This window comes from Penicillium verhagenii (assembly GCF_028828195.1).
Source record: "Penicillium verhagenii strain IBT 33310 chromosome Unknown utg000003l_segment0_segment0, whole genome shotgun sequence".
Classification (NCBI taxonomy): Eukaryota; Fungi; Ascomycota; class Eurotiomycetes; order Eurotiales; family Aspergillaceae; genus Penicillium; species Penicillium verhagenii.
The window spans coordinates 747,335-769,254 of NW_026643167.1; the positions used below are offsets into that span (position 1 = coordinate 747,335).

General features: G+C 48.2%; 7 protein-coding genes across 7 annotated transcripts; 5 read left to right on the plus strand and 2 right to left on the minus strand.

The window, feature by feature from the left end:
• Positions 1–4,208: 4,208 nt before the first annotated feature.
• Positions 4,209–6,042, plus strand: N7466_001680 (C2H2-type zinc finger protein; the record flags this gene model as incomplete). Its single annotated transcript, XM_057161078.1, has 3 exons — positions 4,209–4,980; positions 5,153–5,926; positions 6,017–6,042. 3 exons carry the CDS (start codon positions 4,209–4,211, stop codon positions 6,040–6,042), a joined length of 1,572 nt encoding a protein of 523 aa, XP_057024363.1.
• Positions 6,043–7,597: 1,555 nt separating this feature from the next.
• On the plus strand, positions 7,598–8,212 carry N7466_001681 (uncharacterized protein; the record flags this gene model as incomplete). The annotated part of the gene is made up of 1 exon (XM_057161079.1): positions 7,598–8,212. One exon carries the CDS (start codon positions 7,598–7,600, stop codon positions 8,210–8,212), a length of 615 nt encoding a protein of 204 aa, XP_057024364.1.
• A 651-nt stretch (positions 8,213–8,863) lies between these two features.
• Positions 8,864–10,081, minus strand: N7466_001682 (agmatine deiminase family protein; the record flags this gene model as incomplete). Its single annotated transcript, XM_057161080.1, has 1 exon — positions 8,864–10,081. One exon carries the CDS (start codon positions 10,079–10,081, stop codon positions 8,864–8,866), a length of 1,218 nt encoding a protein of 405 aa, XP_057024365.1.
• Positions 10,082–11,598: 1,517 nt separating this feature from the next.
• N7466_001683 (urate oxidase) lies at positions 11,599–12,689 on the plus strand (the record flags this gene model as incomplete). Its single annotated transcript, XM_057161081.1, has 3 exons — positions 11,599–11,735; positions 11,851–12,497; positions 12,565–12,689. 3 exons carry the CDS (start codon positions 11,599–11,601, stop codon positions 12,687–12,689), a joined length of 909 nt encoding a protein of 302 aa, XP_057024366.1.
• A 378-nt stretch (positions 12,690–13,067) lies between these two features.
• Positions 13,068–13,749, minus strand: N7466_001684 (mitochondrial 54S ribosomal protein uL13m; the record flags this gene model as incomplete). The annotated part of the gene is made up of 3 exons (XM_057161082.1): positions 13,068–13,195; positions 13,274–13,634; positions 13,729–13,749. 3 exons carry the CDS (start codon positions 13,747–13,749, stop codon positions 13,068–13,070), a joined length of 510 nt encoding a protein of 169 aa, XP_057024367.1.
• A 338-nt stretch (positions 13,750–14,087) lies between these two features.
• On the plus strand, positions 14,088–14,940 carry N7466_001685 (40S ribosomal protein uS9; the record flags this gene model as incomplete). Its single annotated transcript, XM_057161083.1, has 4 exons — positions 14,088–14,133; positions 14,201–14,223; positions 14,451–14,522; positions 14,650–14,940. The coding sequence occupies 4 exons, from the start codon at positions 14,088–14,090 to the stop codon at positions 14,938–14,940; spliced, it is 432 nt and encodes a 143-aa protein (XP_057024368.1).
• A 2,176-nt stretch (positions 14,941–17,116) lies between these two features.
• On the plus strand, positions 17,117–21,737 carry N7466_001686 (DNA-directed DNA polymerase alpha catalytic subunit POL1; the record flags this gene model as incomplete). The annotated part of the gene is made up of 5 exons (XM_057161084.1): positions 17,117–17,506; positions 17,573–19,297; positions 19,353–19,907; positions 19,963–20,703; positions 20,757–21,737. The coding sequence occupies 5 exons, from the start codon at positions 17,117–17,119 to the stop codon at positions 21,735–21,737; spliced, it is 4,392 nt and encodes a 1,463-aa protein (XP_057024369.1).
• Between the last annotated feature and the right edge of the window lie 183 nt (positions 21,738–21,920).

Consider the following 21,920-nt stretch of genomic DNA (forward strand, 5'->3'; position numbering starts at 1 on the left):
AAGCCCCATCCTTGACTAGAGAAACTGATCAATTGATCAATTGAGACCCCCATTTAGTCGCATGTACCGAAATACACACAAATGTACACGCCCCCTGGAGAGATGGTGATTTCCCAGGTGTTTATATACATACCTACTAGTAGGTATTGGTCGGCATATGGGGATTAGCGAGGATTACCGCGCGAAAAAAGGAACGTTGAACAAAAAGAAAAATTTAAAAATACAAATAACGCCCATTTGAAGATTGAAAATTACCATGACGATCACCAAGTGGATTGGGATCTCTGCGCTACTCTGTTAGTGCTGGATAATGGGACCTCGAAGCGGAGTTTGATTTCTGCAGTGAGTCCAAAAAGGTAAAAAATATTTGCTGGCCAAAGGACAAGACGGAAAACCGTCTCACCGTACATCTGAAAAGATCAGCCACAGTTGTCTAATCCCCTCAATCTACCTTAGTTTGTAGTAGTTTAGAAAAATCCAAAATCCAAAAACCAAAATCTCCAAAAAAAAAAACATGGGATTGTTCTTAGTGTACTTAGTCGAGCCCGTCTCGGGGAGCCCCTGGGATGTGGATCCTCGCCAATTCCCGGCTATGCTGCCGAGTCTCCATTGTCATGGCTTTGTATGGTATATACCAATTTACCGAGTCATGTATTTTATCATACTTTCAATGTTTGGGTAATGAATGATTGATACATGATCAAGTTCAAATTCAAACATGAACGACTTCCAGCTTACCTGCCAGATCCAACACATCGTGCAGTAGGTCAAGCCACCAAGCTTCCCCTAGTACGAAAAAGAAAGGGAAAAAAAAAGACAACAATCTCAACATCCCGGAAACTGCCATCCGGAGCGGCGCAACATACCGAGATCAAACGAGAAGGTTAGGCGAGGGTAATCATTTTGGTCTGTTTGGCCTGCCTTTTCGGTCACTAGCTTGGTAAATTAAATTTAGTTCAACTTTTACCTCTCTCTCGCACGGATCAGGACTTTCGCCAAGGATCTGATAGTTTCATGGCAAAGTCACGAGGGGACTGGATGGTCAGATCCGATCATTGGTTTTCTGCAGAACCCTGGTCGAAGCCTTTTCACAGGTCCACAATCGAAGCGGGAGAAGCTCTTGCGAATTTCTGCTGGTGGAGAACAGAGGGGCCAGGGTCGTACAAGAGCCATGTACTTTGTTTTTCTTCTTCCTGGGAACATAATCTGATCAACGGAATTTTGATTTGATCTGTAATTCCTCAAGATTGAAGGTCCTCCCCCCCCCCCCCCCCCCAAAAAAAAGAAAGACAGAAGGAGACACTTTTTTTGGGGGGGGGGGGGGGGATTTCGGATCAAACTGGGATGCAATAGGAGAACTCGGCTGAGACATGGAACCATTCCCCCTCTCCTATTTCCCCCCTGGACAGTAGCATTGCTGAGCAATTAGGTAATAATGGCGCGTCGAGATCGGGCGAAAGTACGGCGAAAGTACTGCGAAAGCCGGAGCTTAGACCGAAGTAGATGGTCCAATGGAAACCCCTGAATATCCCAGTAGTAGAATTGGTTGGCCTTTTTGCTCCAATGCGAACATGGAAGGCGAACGGGATCGTTTTACAGCCAAAGTTTACCCATTAGACTCAACAGTAGTGCGCACTATTGCGGACCACCCACTCTACTAAGGAGAAAGGAGAAACCCCAAAAGGACAAAAGTACGTTTTAGGTAGAGGTACAGTAGTGTCATTTAGCTTCCCAAAGTTGCGAAAGTAAGCGGCTACGGCGCATCCACCTAAAGGCAACAATGCATAGCCGTTACCGAAACACGTACATGGTATACATGTACTCCGTACAACCGAAGGTCCATGCGAAAGAAGAAGCCAAATTCGAGTACATGTTCCAGGGTGAATGCCAAGTATCTTGGATAATATTTATCATCGTCAAAATTACCTGACCGAAAGAAGAAATAAATATGCGTATAGTGCTTCCAAGGTTCAAATGTTAGAGGGCATGTCACCTGCATATAGTCCATAATCACATGAAACGTAGGCCGCATGAGAAGTTGGAGGAAAGAATATTGGGGAAAAACAATTGCTAATGCATGATGAGGTCTGGGAGCTATGGGCTATGGGATCTTGGGAGATGACGTGCTGTTTTCCCCGTTAAGAAGAGATCAGTGCAAGAGAGTCGCAGCCTCGACCGTCCGTTTCGTAGGCTCGTTCACTTAACTAGCGCCTACTAGGTCACTACGAAACCCGGTCGTGAGGTCGATTGTGGACCTCTGATTGAATGATCGGGAGGAGAGTGTGCAATGGCATTGCATCTCCCTGCATGAGTGAGATGTGTGATCTGTTTACCTGCGGGGCGTGTCAAGCCACTGCGGAGCCAGGGTCAAGATGTCAGAACCGGAGTCTCCAGCTTCCAACACCCAAAAAAATGGAGTTTGATGTTTACTATCATGAGAGTGAAATTCATACTTGAATTCAACGAGTTCGCTTTTCAATCTAGCTTTCACCTTCAAGTCTTTCTCTTTTTGTTTTCCGCCCTTTTACCTTTTCCAGTGGGTTATTGTGTTCAATAATCCCAAAAAGGTCTGAGCATACTAGTCCTCTTTCCCATCGGTAGTATCACTTCCGAGTACCGATATCCGTGTACGGAGTACATCGGACAGCGCCGCGATCGGGTAAACAATGGAGCCTACACGCATGTGGCAGTGGACTCGCTGGAGTACTTTTTTTATTATTGATTTCCCCAGGCCCAGGATGTAAGTTTGGGAGAGGGAATGAGAACCTTGCCAAGGATATGATATTCTTCAGATCCTCCTTTTTTTCTTCTTTCTCTCTCTCTTTTTTTTTTTTTTTTTCCAGAATCCTAGTATTTCTAATATCTCACCTAAGTAACAATGGGAAAATATTGGCTACATACTCAATGTTAGTACATAAGTATTCACAACCTTGGAATATAATGATAAATTCTTTTCATAATCGATCCAAAGTATTCGGGATAAGAGTTCTACTGAACATTGAAATAGAATACTAGTCGGATCTGTACACGTACTCCGCTTGCGAGCAGGTGCGATCGGCCATTCCTCTCCGGGCCGTCTTCGGAAGACGCCCGGCATATCGTCATCGTTCCCTGTTCTGTACCAGAATTCCGCGCCTGTTGGTAATGCTGGTAATGCTGGTAATGGGTAATATTGGAAATGATATTACTTGCGGTTTTGATTTTTCGGGGGTTTTCTCTCTCTCTTTTTATGGTAAAGCTCTTTGCCTCTCCCAAACTAAAGTCCTTTTTCCTCCCCGGCTCTCCAATCATACTGCATTGTCGGAATTTAGTTTGGTTTATTTTCGTATGGGGGTTTTTTTCTTTTCGATTTTTCGATTTTTTTCAAATATCTAAACTTTCCAATACCTTTTTTTTTTTCTTATTTTATTTTCCCTTCTGAAACTTTCCATGGTATCGTAACTTGGTGAACTTGGTAACTTTGCCCGCCCCCCATTTCCCTTTCCTTTTTCCTCTTCCCCCCCAATTCCCCCGTTCGCGATCGAAACTTGTCTTTTCCAGAACAGAGAAAAAGAGAGAGAAAAAAAAAAAACGAAAGAATTTTTTTTCACCTCTTTCAAAACCTTCTTCATCATCTTCATCCCCTTCAATTATCTCAAATTGATTCGGCTGTCGTTCTTTTTTGCTCCTCGATTCTTCGTCCTCGACGCATTCTTTGACGCGAAACAGATCTGACTAGTTGTTGTCCTGCGAGTTGCAGACCCACTTGCACGCCCGCTTCCTTGGTGGATACAAGAACCCATCGACGGTGACAACGTGCGGATAACACCAAAAAAGTTCCCACACGACTTTCTTCGGTGGGTGACCGTGGGGAAATCTCCTCAAACCTTCCTTCTTGACCTTTTCTTAACTCCTCCCCCTCCTGAACTTCCAAGTGACTTACCTTCTACCTGTGTGGAGTCAGACCGTCCCCCAATTGATCTGACCTCGTGACTTGGCACCTTGCCGCCTCGGGAAAAATTTCAAAGAAACAAGGAGCAGCCTTTGGTTCAACGAGTGAAGAAAAAAAAAACGAGACTGAAGTGGCAAAGGAAACAAAAAAAGAGGATCAAACTTCGATGATTGCTTTGTGATCGTATCCGACTATCCTCACCTACCTTGACGCGCTTTCTTTTCTGTTTCACTTCGTCCACCCTCATCCTTCTTTCTTAAAAAAAAAAAAAAAAAAGATGGATCCTCGATCGCACCCTTCGCGGCCTCCGTCCACCCTGTCTCAGGGCTCCGCTCCGCTCTCCTCGACCCCCGTCTCGAGTATGCCCATGCCACAATACTCGATGCAGCAGCAGTACCCGGGATCGCAGCCGCACACCCTGCCGCCGCTTCATCCCCATCACACTCAGTCACCCGCGCCTCATTACATGAGCCAGCCGCCACCATACCGGCCAGACCTTTCGCGCTATCCCGCGTCGACTCACGATGTGTACGGGGCTTCGACTGCCCCCATCATGCCCGGCATGCACTCGACCGTCGGTAGCCAACCACCGTCATTTTTGTCGCATCCTAACCACCAGACACAGGCCCACCCTTCTCAGTCGTACCCCCCTCCCCCAAGCGTGTTGCCTCCCGCCTCGTCCGCGCAGAGCTACCCCCAGCCCATTGCTCCAGCCCCACCGCGTGACCGTCGCGACTTCAATGGTCTTCCCTCCGGGGCTTTCAGCTACTCCGATGGCAAGTCCTGGGGTATGAGCCCCGACGTGAACGGCGCGAATGGCTCGCCATACGGAGCCAAAGAACCACCACGGACGCAGGTCGTGGGCTCTCAGGGCCGCCGTGGTATCCTGCCGAGTGTTCCGGGCCGTGCGACTCCGGTCACCAACGGCATCAACGGTGCCGCAAAGAACACCACCATTCCGGCCAAGGACGCGGATGGCAAATTCCCTTGCCCGCACTGTAACAAGACCTATTTGCATGCCAAGCACCTGAAGCGTCATCTGCTGCGACGTGAGTTCTTTCTTCTTCTACTTTTCTCCTCCCCTCTTCCTCCCCCCCCTTGTCGTAAAACTCCGCTTTGGTTTCTCTCTCTCTCTCTCTCTCTCTCTTCTTATTTACTGGTTCAAATTTATTTCTTTATTGTGAAATTGAGGCTAATGACGCGTCTTTCTTCCTTTTCTAGACACTGGAGATCGGCCATACATGTGTGTTCTCTGCAAGGACACCTTCTCTCGCAGTGATATCCTGAAGCGCCACTTCCAGAAGTGTTCAATTCGTCGGGGCAATCCCACAGGCGCGACCCACTTGTCGCACCCCCAGGCCCATCTGAAACGATCGCAGCAGGCGGCGGCTGCAGCGGCGGCGGCGAACCCCGCTAAGCCTTTGGATGAAGTTAGTAATCCCGCCCCATCTTCCAATGGTGTTATGGGTGCGCAATTCAGCGATGGGCATGTGAATGGAAATGGAATGCCTGTTGGCCGTCCCACTTTCCATGAGCAGCAGCAGCAGCATCACATGGGGTTCGCTATGTCTCCGGCCAACGGTATGAGCCGTGGCCCAAGTGACAACGCGTATGCCGACCAGGCATCCGCACGAGCTTCCTGGATGGCTGCGCCCAAGCAGAATCCGTACCTCATGCAGCCCGGCAGCGATGCCCATGGCCAGCAACTGAGTGTTGATCGTCCTCTTGAACAGGTAAAGCCCCTCGTCGTCCCTGATCACAAACATCCGGCTATGACCGGCCCCCATTCGAACCAACCTGATTGGACGATGTTTCAGCACGGTCCATCCGACGGTTACATGACCCCCGTTTTCCCCCACTCCATGGCTTCCGGCCAGGAGTCGATCCACGCCCCCGTCGATGCCGACCGCAAGTTCTACCCCGCCACGACCTCGGGTGGTCCCGAGAACGGGATGAACGGATTGTACCTGGCTTCGACTACCCTCAGCGGTGATGGTGAGCTTAATCCTATCTGATCTGTGGTCAAAAAAAAAACCAGAAGAGAAAAGAGCATGCAAACTAACAGAGTATTTCTCATCTCAACAGGTACCGTTCAGGCTGCCCGACAGTAAATCCACCCACAGATCATACGATGCGAAGCACCAGCCACCAGTCCGGGAGAGATAAATGAAAAAGTGAAGGGCCTATTCTGACCATCGTGAGGACTACTGGTGCAGATCCCCCCCGCACACGATGGATGCGATTTTTCTCGTTTGCAGTCTTGATTGAAATATCTTGTTCGAGGCAGCTCCAGCCATGGCTCTTCTCTTTCCCTCCCTCCTTCCCCCTCCATCCTCTTAGACTTGTTTGTCTCTTTTTTTGTCTTTCCCTACCAACCAAAAATGATTTGTTATTACGGTTTCTCAGCCGCCTCCGTTACTCTGATCTGTCCGACTCCGCTCGATCCTCGCAGCGATGTTTTTCTGATTCCTGGCGTTCTGTCCCGGTTCTTCATATTTCCTGACATTTTTGATTGTATTCGTTCTTGATGAATCCTTTCTCCCTCCCTTTCTCTGATTCAGATCCCATCCGGTGTGGGACCGCATTCTTCTATACGGCTGTTCAACTAAACGGCCTAAATGGTTGTTGATTGCGAATCTGGTTGTTTTTTTATGCCCTCTTTGATGAGATGGGCATGGGTGGTTTCGTTTGGCGTCCACGACTATAGACAAGGGCATGTGTTTTGCGCGAGTGCTTCAGCAAAAAAAAAAGGAGAGAAAAGCTTTGTGGGAAGGCTATTGTCGAATTTTTGCTGTGTTTGTTCATTTTCATTTTCGACCTCATATCTTCTTCATTTTCATTCTCTTATCTCATCTTTTCTTATATGGTTTCCTACGTGTTTCGTTTCTTTTTTTGTTCTCTTTTTTTCTCCTGGTGCATTTGCATGGTCTGTAAGTAAGAGTCGAGTCGGCACGGCACGAACATACATGCGCGTCGGGCTTGGTGTGATTTAGGGTGTTGTTTTTCCTTTTCCTTTTTATTACGGCCATTCCTGTTTTCTTCCCTTGTTCATTGTTCGGAGGGAATCTGCTTTATTCGAAAAGCATCTATTTAGAAATAGAGGTGATCGTTTTTTATTCAATGCTACGTTTATACTAGTACAACCTCTTCAATGCATGAGTTGCGGAGCCGCGATGATCCGACGATCACAAGCGAAATGTGCTACTATTTCGTACTGTAGTATGCACCTCATGTTCCAACGTGCGTCTATTTCTGTGTATACTTGGTACTTGAATGATGTACTAGTAGACAAAGAAAATGGTGATACTATCATACCATACATGATTTAATGCTTCAAAACATTCCATTGCAAGTCCATTTTGCTCAACGCCTGAACTTCCGGGATCTTCCTGCTCGACGTCATGTCCATAATCCCCCGCATTTGATTGGAGCGTCGCGGCTCGGAACAAGTTGGATTCGGGATCTCTGACTTCCACCCCCGCCGTTCACACCATATGCTCCGCTTTCCTTGAAATTCTAGCCCGGATCAAAGGAATACCCTGTGGGCAAAGCAAGCGCTACCCACATATTTTACTGATCAAGATATCCCCATTTCGACTCTGGCGATCCGGCAATCACATTTCATCCTACACCGACTCAACATCAACCTCCCCCCAATAAGCAGGCATGTCCACCAACAGGCCATTCCTCTCCAACTTCTTGGCCGCGTTCCGCGCCCAGTCTACCTTCAAAGCCTCTCATCAACAACCAACAGGCACATCCTCTCTCTCCCCTTCCTCTCTCACTCAGAGCGCCCGCGCCATAGCCACAAAAGCTGCAGGTTCCAGCTCCAGTCCATCCTCAAATCCCACCTCATCAGGAAACCCATCCACATCCACATCCCATTCGCATTCGCATTCGGGTGGAAATACCATCCCACAGGGACCTGCATCTGCATCTACGTCTTCACCACCCACAGCATCTCAGCCTCAGCACCACTCCCACCATTATCACCATACCTCTCCCTCCTCTTACTCCGCAGAGACATCTCCACCCCCGACACCATCTTCATCGACACCGATCCCAATCAATCGTGGAGCGGGAGATCGCCAGCGTCGTGGGAGTGATAGTTCCAGTGGTTCTGGTGGCTTCCGCGATGCGTTGGGACCGGAGAAGTGGTATATCGGGGGAAAAACGCCTGCGGGTGAGGAACGATTTTATCGGTTGGGAATGGTGACAAAAGGTGGGGGGAGACTTGGGGGTGGGGGGCGAGTGGGGAGTATTGATCAGTTAAGTCTGTGATTCAACAAAAGTCCGCTTTTACCTACCTTGGAGGGGGGATCTATATGTGCTATGATTATGATTCTCATGTCTACTTCTTTTATCTTCTTTTATCTTTTTCTGTCTTTTTTTTTTCTCTTTCTGCTCTGATTTTAACTGGGCTACTTTTCATGGCGTTATATGGACTTGGTGGAGTTTGAAGGCTTATCATTATCATCTTCTCTGCCTTTGGATTGAATTTTATTGGCTTTTCTTGGGTCCTCAAACGTTTGTGATACAAGAAAAGAAAAATGATAAACATGACGGTTGCCGCTTGTGACTTTTATTTTCTCTTTTGTTTTCTACTGTCATCTGGTTTCACTCATCATTCAGGCATTTAAGGCTTATAGTAAAAAAGAGATGGCAACTGCCGCCCTGTGGTTTTATTCTATGTTGGGATTCGAGTGGGATGGAGTTTTGCCCCCATACTAGTAGTCAAGCCTATACTGTCAGTATGCTTTCTATGTGCGAATGAACATTGAAACAATCAAGTTTTAAGTACGGACTTGATATGTCTTAGCTCATTAAGAATCTTGAATGACTAAGTCCAGGTCCAAATGGTCCAAATGTTCGATAGTATTAATGAGATGATAGTATACGCTCATGTTTTACATAGGACAAAATGTCCAACTCTCACAGTACTTGTTGTGTCGTACAATGCAACACACCACCCGTCCTCGGTAGTGCATTGACGGCCACTTGCCTCACTTCCCGCTCAGGAACAAGACTCTTCATAATCTCCAAGGCCTTCATATCTGCCTCGATATCTCCAAAGGCAGGTATCACCAAACCCCCATTCACAAAGTAGAAATTCACATAGGACGCTGCCGGTCCATCTTCTTCTCCAGCAACATCCCCCTTCACAAGATCCGGATCTGGCTCCTCAATGTCATAAACCTGGAGTCTCCGTCCCTGCGCATCAATGGCAGCATCGAGGATCTCCCGCGCTTCATGATAAATATCCCACCATACAGCCTTGCATTTCGCATGCGGTTTACACACAACCACCACGCCAGGTCTCACAAATCGCGCCTCGGCATCAATATGACAGTCCGTGATATCCAACCCCTCCCGTCCGGGGATCCAGATAAACTTCTTGATACCCAGCAGCCGTGTCAATTCGGCCTCAACATCCTCACGCGAGAGCCCTTCATTCCGTGATGGAACCAAAACACTGCTTTCAGCCGCCATGAAAGTTCCCTCGCCATCCATCTCGATGCCACCACCTTCCAACCGAACGGATGATTCGACCCGGGTAACAGGTGAATGTCCAGTGATTTGATCCTGATTCTCGATTTCAAGGACCCGGCGCGCGAATAGCGTATTCTCTTCTCGTCGCGTCAAATCCATGATCGGCCAATTGATACCTTCTTCTGCTAATGCTGCCTCCTTGTCAACAGAGTTGTTGTAGAGAAGCTCCTCAATCTTGTTGCCCCATTCGCAGAACCGAAAGTCAATTGCGAATCGCTGATGAGGATGTTCAAGGCTGCGCACGTAGACCGGTCCCGTATCGCGGACCCAGCAGTGATTTGTCGCGACGGGGATGATGGTGATATTTGATGATTGTGCGGGCTTGTCTCGGATTGAGCTTATCTCCAAGTGCTGGGAGATGAGGGTTTGGGCCTTTGAGAGGTCCTCTGGACGTACGTGAAGGCGCACGGGCTCGAAAGCTGCGATTGTGCATGCCAAGTCGATGATCTCGGTACAGGTACGAGTGTACAGGGCTGGGAAGGTCGAGCAACGAGAGGGAAAGCCGAGGATTGTGGCGAGGTGAGGGGTTGTTTCAGCAAGAAAGGTGTATTTTTTGGTTTTGTCCATTTCGGTGTGGAGGTTTCTGTTGGTGGATGCCATGGCTGTTGTTGGAGACATGTGAATATGCCGGGTCAATGGAGTTAGATGCTGTCTATTATAAGGCTTGATGTGCCTAGAGAGACGCGATGAAGGTCTGGCAAAGGTCTATAGTGTATATGTCAGTCGCATGTTTTAATTGGTTAGGGTAAGGGTCTGCAGGGAAGGTACGCACGTTAATAATAGATGCGTAGTAGAGATTGCGTTTAGCACAGAGACCAGAGCGAGTCGGAATACTCAACATTGTGAAGAAGAAAAGAGTCAAGAAGAAAAGTATTTAAGTGAGAAGGAGTCAAGGACAGAGGTAGATGATTTGAATCTCGAAGGTGCCTTCAAGATATTACCCGAAAAGGGTAAGATGACGCGACGATCTTAAACTCAATTTGGCTTCCTATTTCATACATTCAACAGAGACAACAGAGCCAACAGAGACAACAGAGACAACAGAGCCAACAGAGCCAACAGAGCCAACAGAGCCAACAGAGCCAACAGAGCCAACAGAGCCAACAGAGCCAACAGAGCCAATGGAATCACAGAAGAAGAGCAGAAGAGCAGAAGAGCAATGATTGCAACCCTTCACGCCTAATCGAGCGAGTACTTACAATTCAATCCGATTGCCTAAACGAGAGGCTGATTTTCCCATCTCTGGATCACCAGGAATTCAGACAATACTATCACCAATTGAAAAGCGCAAAAATTCCAAATGTTCCAAGACATCTGGAATCTTGAATCTCGAACATTCATTCAGGTGTATCAAATTAAACAATAAAAACCCTCGGATGTTCCGACCAGTTGACTCCGCATGTGTTCAAAAAAAAACACCAAACGGTGGAGATGGCCGATGGAAAACATTGCGGGATTTGCTTCACATGGTAATAGGAGCAAGGGATTTGAAGGGATCTGCAGGGATCTAAACTGTACTCATCTTTCGGCCATCGGATTTTCGGAACTCGGGAATTGAAGACTCAGCAACAAAATGCTAAGGCCCAGATGAGTCTAGTCGATTGTTCAAGGTTGTGTGATAACAGTTGGAACTAATAAGCTCTGGCGGCTGAAATGTTTGGAAATCTGGGGGAGAAAGGATTGAATACTACTGTGTGTACAACACCTAGCACTTGAGAAATCTCCAGAATAACTTGAACCTTCAAATGTTGGGGCAAGAATTGAATCCGTACATGTATACTAGTAGAGTACTTTGGTATATATTTCTCCTTCAAATGTTACTAGTATTCAATGACATTCTCCCCTGTTGCTACGATAAGATCGGAAGTGGGGATCGGCCACTCGCGGGCTTCGGAGGTGCCCGATAACTTTGCGGACGAAGCGCATCAGCCCATTAGCCCTTTTTTTCCCCTTCTCTTTTCTCTTTTTTCTTTTTTCTTATGGAATAAATAACATTCCGTTCCCTCTTGAAAATCTACTTGGCTTGAATCCAGAAATCTATCAACAGCTTACCTTCCAGCTCTTCTCCACCAATTCTCCAATTCTCCACTTATATCCTCTTATCTCTCCAACTCACAATGAGCGCTCTCGCTGCTGCCCGCTACGGCAAGGACAATGTCCGCGTGTACAAGGTGCACCGTGATGAGAAGACCGGTATTCAGACTGTCGTGGAAATGACCGTCTGTGTCTTGTTGGAAGGTGACATTGAGACTTCGTGAGTTTGCAACAACCCCCAAATAGAAAGAAAGAAAGACAAGCCTCAAAACACCCTTATCTGTTGGAATTGGGGAAGCCAGCTAACACCGCTTTCTCTCCCCCCCCCTCAACAGCTACACAAAGGCCGACAACAGCGTGATTGTTGCCACGGACTCCATTAAGAACACTATCTACATAACTGCCAAGCAGCAGCCTGTGACCACTCCCGAGGTCTTCGGCTCCATTCTGGGCTCGCACTTCATCGAGAAGTACAGCCACATTCACGCCGCGCACGTCAACATCGTCACTCACCGCTGGGTGCGCATGAACATCGATGGCAAGCCTCACCCCCACTCCTTCGTCAAGGACAGCCCCGAGACCCGTAACGTGCAAGTGGACGTCGTCGAGGGCAAGGGAATCGATATCAACTCCTCCCTCAACGGCCTCACCATGCTCAAAAGTACCGGCTCACAGTTCTGGGGCTTCCTCCGTGACGAGTTCACCACCCTCAAAGAGACCTGGGATCGCATTCTCAGCACCGACGTTTCTGCCAACTGGCAGTGGCGCCGCTTCAATGATGTCTCCGAGGTGAAGACTCACCTTGCCAAGTTCGATGCTACCTGGGAGGCGGCCCGAGCCATTACCCTCAAGACCTTTGCCGAGGATAACAGCGCCAGTGTGCAGGCTACCATGTATAAGATGGGTGAGCAGATTCTTGCCACCGCGCCTCTGCTTGAGACCGTGGAGTATGTGCTACCCAACAACCACTACTTCGAAATTGGTACGTTTTGTCTCTCTATTTACTCCCTTCAGATTCGCTCGAGAACCCTGTTTCTAACCCCATATAGACCTCAGCTGGCACAAGGGAACCAAGAACACTGGCAAAGACGCCGAGGTCTACGCTCCCCAGTCCAACCCCAACGGTCTTATCAAGTGCACCGTGGGTCGTGCTGGCCCCAAGGCCAAGCTCTAAATGTCTATAAAGCGAGGCTCTGGAGTTCTCTGCATGATTTGTCGACTTTCCTTCTCTTGTACATAATGTCTCTATATACCTATTGGGAGTTAAGACCCCCTTCCCCAATATCAGCTTGACAACACGTTGTTTTTATTTTGGAATAAGTTTGCTATATAAGTACAATTCATTGTAGAGGATGACCAACAGGTCAAATTTGAGAGGGGGGCAAATGAGTAGTAGTGAACAGAAAGGAGAATCAAAAAGAAAGAAAAAAAGATTCCAAAAGATAAGACTCCACACCCATGCGCTTGCGGTTTTGGATCATAAAACACAGAAATAAATTACATCGCAGACGGAGTCAAGGAAGATAATCGAACAGATATAGGAAGAGTAGGATTATGCGGGAGTCTGAGCCTCCTTGGCCTCCTTGAAAGCTTCTTGAACTTCCCGATTGGCACCGATGACTGACTGGTTGCCGAACTTGACAATGTTCTGCTTGTAAGGGTGGGCAAGGCCCTCAAAGGCTGAAAAGAGGTGGTGTTAGCCTTATGTTACAAACAACGTGAAAGTACCGGGCCTATGTAGTCCAAAAGAAAACTCACTCTTCAGTCGTGCCAACCGCGGCTCCTGCAGCCGGTTCTTCGGCAACATGCCCTTCACAGCACGGCGCAGAACCTCACCACCACCCCATTTCTGGAACATTTGATCCATAGTCATGCTCTTCAAGCTACCCGGGCGCGTGTTGTGTGAGTAGTACATCTTCTGGAAACGCTTCTTGCCGGTGGTCCGCAGGTCGTGACAGCCGGCGATCACAACATAGTCTCCGCAGTCCGTCGAGGGATCGTAAATTGGCTTATGCTTGCCCATTAAGACCATGGCAATCGATGAAGCGAGGCGGCCGAGCGAACGAGGGTCAGAACCAGCGTCGACATAATGCCATGCGCGGGAGTATGCAAGACGGGTCTGAGAGAGCACATAATGTTAGCATCACAAAGGGCTATATTCTGCAATTGGCCGAGAAAAATCAGCATATGGAGGGGGCTTTCATCTCACTTACCTTGCCGACTGTTTGCGACATCTTATCGGATACGTATGAAAGAGAGAACGGGGGAGGACAACAACAGTAATCGCAATACAGCAAATCCCCGAAGTTCTGCGCCTGCCAAACTCGGACTCCGCCTGGGCCCGACTCACGTGACAGCACGTGATATGAAGCTAGTCATGTGATCAAGCCCTAAGCCAGAGAGCCCAATTAATCCATTTCGGGACTAGTGCGTTCTAAGCGAAACCCGCACTAACAACCAGCAATTCAGGCGAATCACTGCAGTGTGGGAATTCGCGGTCGACTTCTTTTCCATCTCCCTCGACAACACACTCCTCCCCAATCGACAACCGACAAGGGCCATTTTTCCCACCATGGCTTCCGTCCCGAGTGTGCAATGCTTCGGCAAGAAGAAGACGGGTGAGTCTTGCGATTTCGATATCTCCATCCCTCGTTGAATTATTGCTGATCGAAGTTTTTTAATTAGCCACCGCTGTCGCCCACTGCAAGGTATGAAGACGATGCCTCACCCCCCTCCGCCATACATCCTATTGCGTCAATCAGATTTCGATGGAAATGCCTTGGAAAAGCTATTACGAATGCGAAGAAGAAGAAGAAGAGCTATGGGAATGGGATTATAATGTCGCAAATGTTCTGATGGGGCAACAACGAATCGATGGGCGCATGGGATACCACACAATGAGAACAGCATACTGAGACTTTCTTCGATTTTACAGCAAGGCAAGGGCCTCATCAAGGTTAACGGCCAGCCCCTCTCTTTGGTCCAGCCCGAGATCCTCCGCTTCAAGGTACGCTCTTGAAACTTTTCCTACCCCCGCCAACGCCAGCAACAACTTTACATCTATGCAAAGAATGCTCTCAGGGTGAACGGCAACTTATCCCAGGGAACGACGAGTCTAACCACCAACAACACAGGTCTACGAGCCCCTCCTGATTGTTGGCACTGACAAGTTCGCTGGCGTCGATATCCGCGTCCGCGTCTCCGGTGGTGGTCACACTTCCCAGATCTACGCCATCCGTCAGGCCATCGCCAAGTCCATTGTCGCCTACTACCAGAAGTACGTCGATGAGCACTCCAAGATCCAGCTCAAGCAGGCTTTCGCCCAGTACGACCGCACTCTGCTTGTCGCCGATAACCGCCGTGCGGAGCCCAAGAAGTTCGGTGGTCGCGGTGCCCGCGCACGTTACCAGAAGTCCTACCGTTAAATTCCCACTTTTGTCTGCTTTGTTTACAAGAAATACTGCGACGAAGGGAATTTACAAAAATCGGAGGAAAAATTATGGGGTTTTATGGAAAATCATGTCTTCATTTCATCATTTCACGACTTGTTTTTTCCATTGAATCTTGTTGGACTGGGTAACTAGGGAGGATCGTTATGTTGTGTTGCTGCGAGTGGTTTCAGTTTTTTTTTGCTTCTGGAACTGCTCGCGGACTGGTGAGAACAGGGTCGGTGTTGCGAGGTGTCTGCGGTCTACGGACTCTCGTTCCCGGTGCCGATGCTGGATGTGTTGTGGAGAGAATGGATATTTTTTCACTGGCGCGGTCATGAACGGCTGGAAAATATACCTAGCATAGGCCAGGAAAATCTGCTCAAATACACCGGGTTTTTATTGTTCAGCTCATGTTTCCCCAGGCTATGCTCGTAGGACAACATCCCATGCGGACAACATGCGCCTCCACCCGTGGACCTCGAAGCCATACCTACAGGCTATTAGTACGGTACTACATCACTTCTTTACCCGTAGTTTCCCTACCGGACATCTGGAAGATGAGTCCCAGGCGCTACATCCCGGACTAAACGAGCAGACGACATGAGAGTTTCACTTCATCAGAGACCATTCTTATGGATTCTAGCCTTCCGTCTCCTTGTCGACGTCTAAGTGAAGCCGGAGGCGGAGGCGGAGCTTCAGCCGGAGCAGCGCTATCAACCTCCACCTACAAATGAATCGTGGACACCATGGCTATTGTGGGTGCCAATGAATGATGATACGCTTCAAACATGGCAGACTTACTAAACTTGCTGCAGATCCACCAGAAAGATTCCGAGGCCCGGCAAGCATCCTCAGCGCGCCCTTCAGGCTTGCTTTCATACCATCAATGTCCAGAAGTCACTCTAGTACTTCTTGCGTTACATTCGAATGAACGTCGTTTGTTCATCGACTCAACTATACGAGATGATGGCATTTGTAAACTTCTTCTTACATCCTAGCTCAGATGCATATCCGCCTTGCTGGTTCGCATAATTTCACTACTAGTATCTGAACCAACATTGAAGCAATGGACCTTTTGGATCTTGCCTTCCAAGTTTTTTTTTACCTTTTCCCCTTCTGACATATTTTCTGTGTACCCTTTCCTTTTGCGCGTCTGTCGGGTCCTCCCTTCTTTTCTCCTTCTCCCTTCTTACCTTCTGTGAGCTTTTTGGTAGGCTCGATAGGGATGGATTGGGTCGCCTTTTCGCCTAATTTATTTTCAGGCTCCGCAGCCTAGATTGAATACGATTTATACTGAGCTTGGTCTTTGGTGATTACTACATGTGTCAAATGCCCCTTGAGAGGTCCCGCTGATTTTCCGGCTATCACATAACTGAGTAGATACCAAGGCGGATGATTTTCCTGGGCCTTCTTCTTTTAGGGGGGAGGGGGGGACTGTACCTTGAGCTCGAAATTCCATATTGGGGAATTAGATGTAACATTAGTAGAAAGAAAAGGATGCCAAATTAGGGAGACAGAAAACGGAAGATCAAAGTAGGCAGAACTTGTCTGGGTAAGAGAGATAGTAAAGAGACTATGGGGAGGGGATGGTGGGAAGACAAGAGACTTAATATAATTCCAAACACCGAGGAAAACCTAACTAGGGAGAAGCCATCTGTTGTTTTACTACGGCAGTTGTGTCAAGATAGGGTTCCAGGAGGATAAGTACTAGTAGTAGTAGTACAAGTAGTACCTACCAAGGTGCTACTAATAAGTGCAACAAAATGGATCCGCTGTTATCATATGAGGATACTCTAACAATCAACCACACTTCCCAGTCCTTTCTTGTGGGCTTTATATAGCCTATGCGGTAAATTGAAGGGAATAATAGTCAGCTACGAGGAAAAGATTGAGAAATAAAGTATAGCTTAGTGACCAGATTGAGGTTGATGTCAATTGGGAGAAGTTAGGGTTCTTTACTAATGCCTTGATGCCTTGATGCCTTGATGCCTTGATGCCTTAATGCCTTACGACTTACCTAAACCACTTTAACGCGTCCACGCGAGGCCCACGCCGCGTCGAGTCGCGCCCTGGATTCAGTTCGCGACCTCTCTTCTCTCCTTCCCCGCAACCCATTGTCATTTTGTGTCCCCACCGGTGTATGGACAACCGTCCATAATATTCGACCATCATGCCATCTGCTCGTGACAGGCTCGCCGAGCTAAGGGCCCTGCGAGCCTCCGGAAAAAAGCGTCTTTCTACATACGAAGTTGAGGAGCAAGGCGATATCTATGAAGAGGTCGATGATGACGGTTATAAGAAAATTATTCGTGGGCGACTTGACGAGGATGATTTCGTTGTTGACGATAATGGTGCCGGTTATGCAGACGACGGTCGGGAAGTCTGGAATGAACAAGCACCTGAATACGACAGCGATGACAGTGATGGATTACCCGCGCGTGGCAAGGCCGCCAAACGGAAACGTGAGGAGGAAAAGGGGCGCAAAGAGAAGATGAACAATGGTATCTCCAAATACTTCAATAGTGGCAATGCTGCGACGGCTACTGCAGCCAAGCCCAAGGTGATTTCTCCCCGACCCCCCCTCAACAGCCTCTCGCTATAACGGTGATACTGACTTTTTACCTAGCCGGTTGCGACGGCTGAAGACGATAGCTTCATGGATGATCTTCTTGGAGAAGTGAACACGAACGTCTCTAAGCGTCCCCCTACAAGAAACATTGTCAAATCCGAGGCCAGACGAAAAGTTCGAGTTCTCTCCCCGCCCAGGTTTGAGAGAAGGGCCCGTGCGAACAATGCAGCAGGAGACGAAAATGAAGTTCCAAGCTCTCCTCCGAAGAACACTCAACCCGCATTTCATTCTGACGACGATCTCGATGACGACCCAATTCCTGCAGTTGAAGACGATGATGTCTTCATGGGTGACCCGATGCCCTCCTCTCCAATTAGCAAGGCTGTGGAACGCAAGGTTGTTGTACCGGTCAAGAAAGAAATATCCGACGAGGAGGATATCGATATGATGGACATCGCGGAAGCCACAGTATCCGCTAGCATCAAGACCGAAAATGTGAATATCACAGGAAGTCGTCCTGTTCCAAAGATCAAAAAGGAGGAGCCCACCACACCTGCCGGCTCTTCGCCTACCAAACCCATGCCAGAGCTGCTGGATGCCTCTTGGAATGACGTGAGAAACAAGTTGAATGTCCTAAGCAGCCCAGCTCCGGAAATGCGTTCTTTGGGGAAGTTGCGTGCCCAGGATGTCGTTGAAGAGGACGGTAGCCTTCTATTTTTTTGGCTAGACTACACTGAAATTAATGGCAGTCTGTGCTTGTTTGGAAAGGTGAAGAACAAACAAAGTGACTCGTACACCAGTGCTTTCGTCAAAATTGACAACATCCTTCGGAAACTCTACTTTCTTCCCCGTGAAAACCGATTCAAACAAGGAAAAGAAACGGAGGAGGAGGTTGGAATGGAGAATGTCTATGAAGAAGTGGACCAGATGATGTCCCGACTGAAGGTTGGAATGCACAAGATGAAGCCTTGCAGTCGGAAATACGCATTTGAGATGCGTGGCGTCCCGAAGGAGGCAGACTATCTGAAGCTACTTTACCCATACGACAAACCAGCGCTTCCGATGGAAGTCAAGGGCGAAACGTTCTCTCATGTTTTCGGCACAAACACATCTCTCTTTGAGCAGTTCGTCTTATGGAAGAACATCATGGGTCCTTGTTGGCTCAAGATTGACGAGGCCGACTTCTCTGCTGTGAATAATGCCTCATGGTGCAAGTTTGAATGCCAGGTAGCCAAACCAGCACTCGTTACACCTGTTTCAGAAATGGAGAACATGGAGATGCCGCCCTTGACCCTCATGGCTCTTTCCTTCCGAACTCAACTTAATACTAAGGAAAACAAAAAAGAGATTCTGGCGATCAGTGCCCGAGTATATGAGGATGTCTCTCTCACGGATACTACACCACCAGAAAGACTTCCTTGTAAAACGTTCACAGTTATGCGCCCACCCGGTCAATCATATCCCATGCACTTTGAGGCCGAATGCCGAATGCAGCGAGGTAGCATCATGCTTGAAAAAAGCGAACAGTTTCTTTTGAGCAAGTTTCTGGCCATGTTTGAGAGGATGGACCCTGATGTCATCATGGGCCACCAGTTGCAAGACGTTGATTTAAGCATCCTCCTCAACCGTCTGCGAGAAAAGAAAACCCCGGGGTGGCATAGAGTTGGCCGACTCAGGCGTGGAGAGTGGCCAAAGAACTACAACAAGAATAGTGGGTTCTTTGCTGAGAGGCAACTCATTGCTGGTCGACTAATGTGTGACCTTGGCAACGATATGGGCAAGGTGAGTCTGCGTGAACTTAAGATTCTCTTGATATAAATGCTAATTCAACTTTTAGTCTTTGATGACGAAATGTCAGTCCTGGAGCTTGACTGAAATGTGTCAGCTTTATCTTGGTGAGGGCAATGATCGCCAAGACCTGGATGTCGAAGAAGCTTTGAAAACCTGGGCCTCGAGCAAGGGGGGGTTGATGAATTTCATCAATCACTGCGATACCGATACCTATTTCATGGCGGCCCTGGTTCTGCGTCTCCAGATGCTGCCTCTCACCAAGGTCCTAACAAACATTGCCGGTAACTCGTGGGCACGTACCCTGAGTGGTACTCGTGCGGAGAGAAACGAGTATATTTTGCTTCACGAATTCCACCGAAGCAAGTACATTTGCCCTGACAAGTATTCGTCCCGCTTACAAAGGGCCGAAGAGATAATGGGTGATGATGAGGATAATGTCGGTGACAAGAAAAAGAAAGACAAGTTCAAGGGTGGTCTCGTTTTCGAACCCGAGAAGGGTCTCTATGACCGATTTATTCTGGTGATGGACTTCAACAGCTTGTACCCTTCAATCATTCAGGAGTATAATATTTGTTTCACCACGGTGGATCGAACTGCTTCGGTACGTACCCATCCGGAAGTCTCGAAACTATGAACTACCTTCTAACCCCTTATAGGCGGAAAATGAAAACGAAGAGAGTGTTCCCGAAGTGCCGTCTTCGGATCAAGAACAGGGTATTTTGCCCAAGCTGATTGCAACTTTGGTCGGTCGTCGACGTGAGGTAAAGAAATTGATGAAAGACAAGCGCGCAACCCCTGAGCAGCTCGCCCTTTGGGACACAAAACAACTTGCCTTCAAACTGACTGCCAACTCCATGTACGGTTGCTTGGGATACACACAAAGTCGATTCTATGCTCGTCCCCTCGCAATGCTTACTACCTTCAAGGGTCGTGAGATTCTGCGAAGCACCAAGGAATTGGCCGAAAGCAGTCAGCTCCGAGTCATCTACGGTGATACTGACTCCGTCATGATTAACACCAACATGGACACCATCAGCGAAGCGCTTCTGGTCGGTGAGGAATTCAAGAAAATGGTCAATGAGCGCTACAAGTTATTGGAGATCGATATTGACAATGTATTCCGCCGACTACTGTTGCATGCAAAGAAGAAGTACGCGGCTGTCAACATGACAGAGGTGGATGGCAAATACGTTGAGAAGCTTGAGGTCAAGGGCTTAGACATGAAGAGACGTGAATACTGTACTCTCTCCAAGGAGGTGTCATCTAAGCTTCTGAACGAGATTCTTTCTGGGGAAGATCCTGAAGTGGTTCTTAACAACATTCACGAATATCTCCGCGAGCTTGCAGAGAACATGAAAGCCTTTAAAATTCCGACCAGGAAATATGTCATTTATACGGTACGTGAAAGTCCTTCGAGCCCTTTCAGCTCCTCGGTACTAATACTCCACAGAAACTTTCCAAGCGGCCCGACGAGTACCCAAACAAGGAGACAATGCCCCCGGCACAAGTTGCGCTCCGAGATATTGCCCGAGGCAAGACTATTCGACCAAACGACGTTATCTCATACATCGTCACAAGTGGTGACGCGGAGACTTCTTCTCTCGCACCAGCCAAGCGATCGTACAGTCCTCAGGATGTGTTGAACCCCACCTCGGAACTCAAGCCTGATGTCGAGTTCTATCTTCTCAAGCAAATATTCCCTCCAATTGAGCGTTTGTGTGCCCCGATCCCGGGAACCGATGCTGTACGCCTCGCCGAATGCCTGGGGCTTGATACTCGTAAATATCAGATCAACGCCTCCAGTTCAAGCAACCAGCAGAATGCAGAGATCTTCCCTCTGGAGTCACAGATCCCAGACTCGGTGCGCTTTGCCAATGCCGAGCGGCTGACTCTGACATGCCGATCCTGCAAAGAGCCGTCGGTGTTCGAAGGCTTGGTTGGTTCTCCACATATGTGCACGCCGAACGGCATTGTCTGCTCCAATCAAGCCTGCCAAAAGCCCTTTTCGGTGATCAGTATCGTTGCGCAAGTTGAATCTCAGATTCGTGAACAGACCGATCGATACTACGATGGTTGGCTGGTTTGTGATGATTCAGCCTGCGGGAACCGCACACGGCAAATCAGTGTGTATGGACATCACTGCCTGGGGCCAAAGGGCCAAGCCGAAGGCTGCTCAGGCCGCATGGCGTACGAGTACACGGAGAAAGCGATGTACAACCAGCTTCTGTATTTTGCCAGTTTATGGGATTTGGACATGGCTCAGGACGCTATCAGTAAGGAGACTGCCGAATCCAAGGACAGTGTTTCTGCTATGGCCGAGTTCAACCGAACTCGATTCGAAACCGTCTTGGAGGTTGTGGACGAATACCTAAGCAAGTGTGGTCGGCAATGGGTTGAAATGGATACCCTGTTCCAGTTCATGATTCAATAGATGCCCCGGCGGCGTTGACTTGAGAATTTTCTTGCCTTCTTGCCTCCTTTCGTTCAATTTTTTTTTTTTTTCATTCTTTGTAAATAGCCACTATTGGTACTTTTTTGGGCCCGGGGGGATTTCTTAACGATGAGATTAAGTTGCATAATGTTATACTATGTTCTATTTCGTACCAAACCAAGT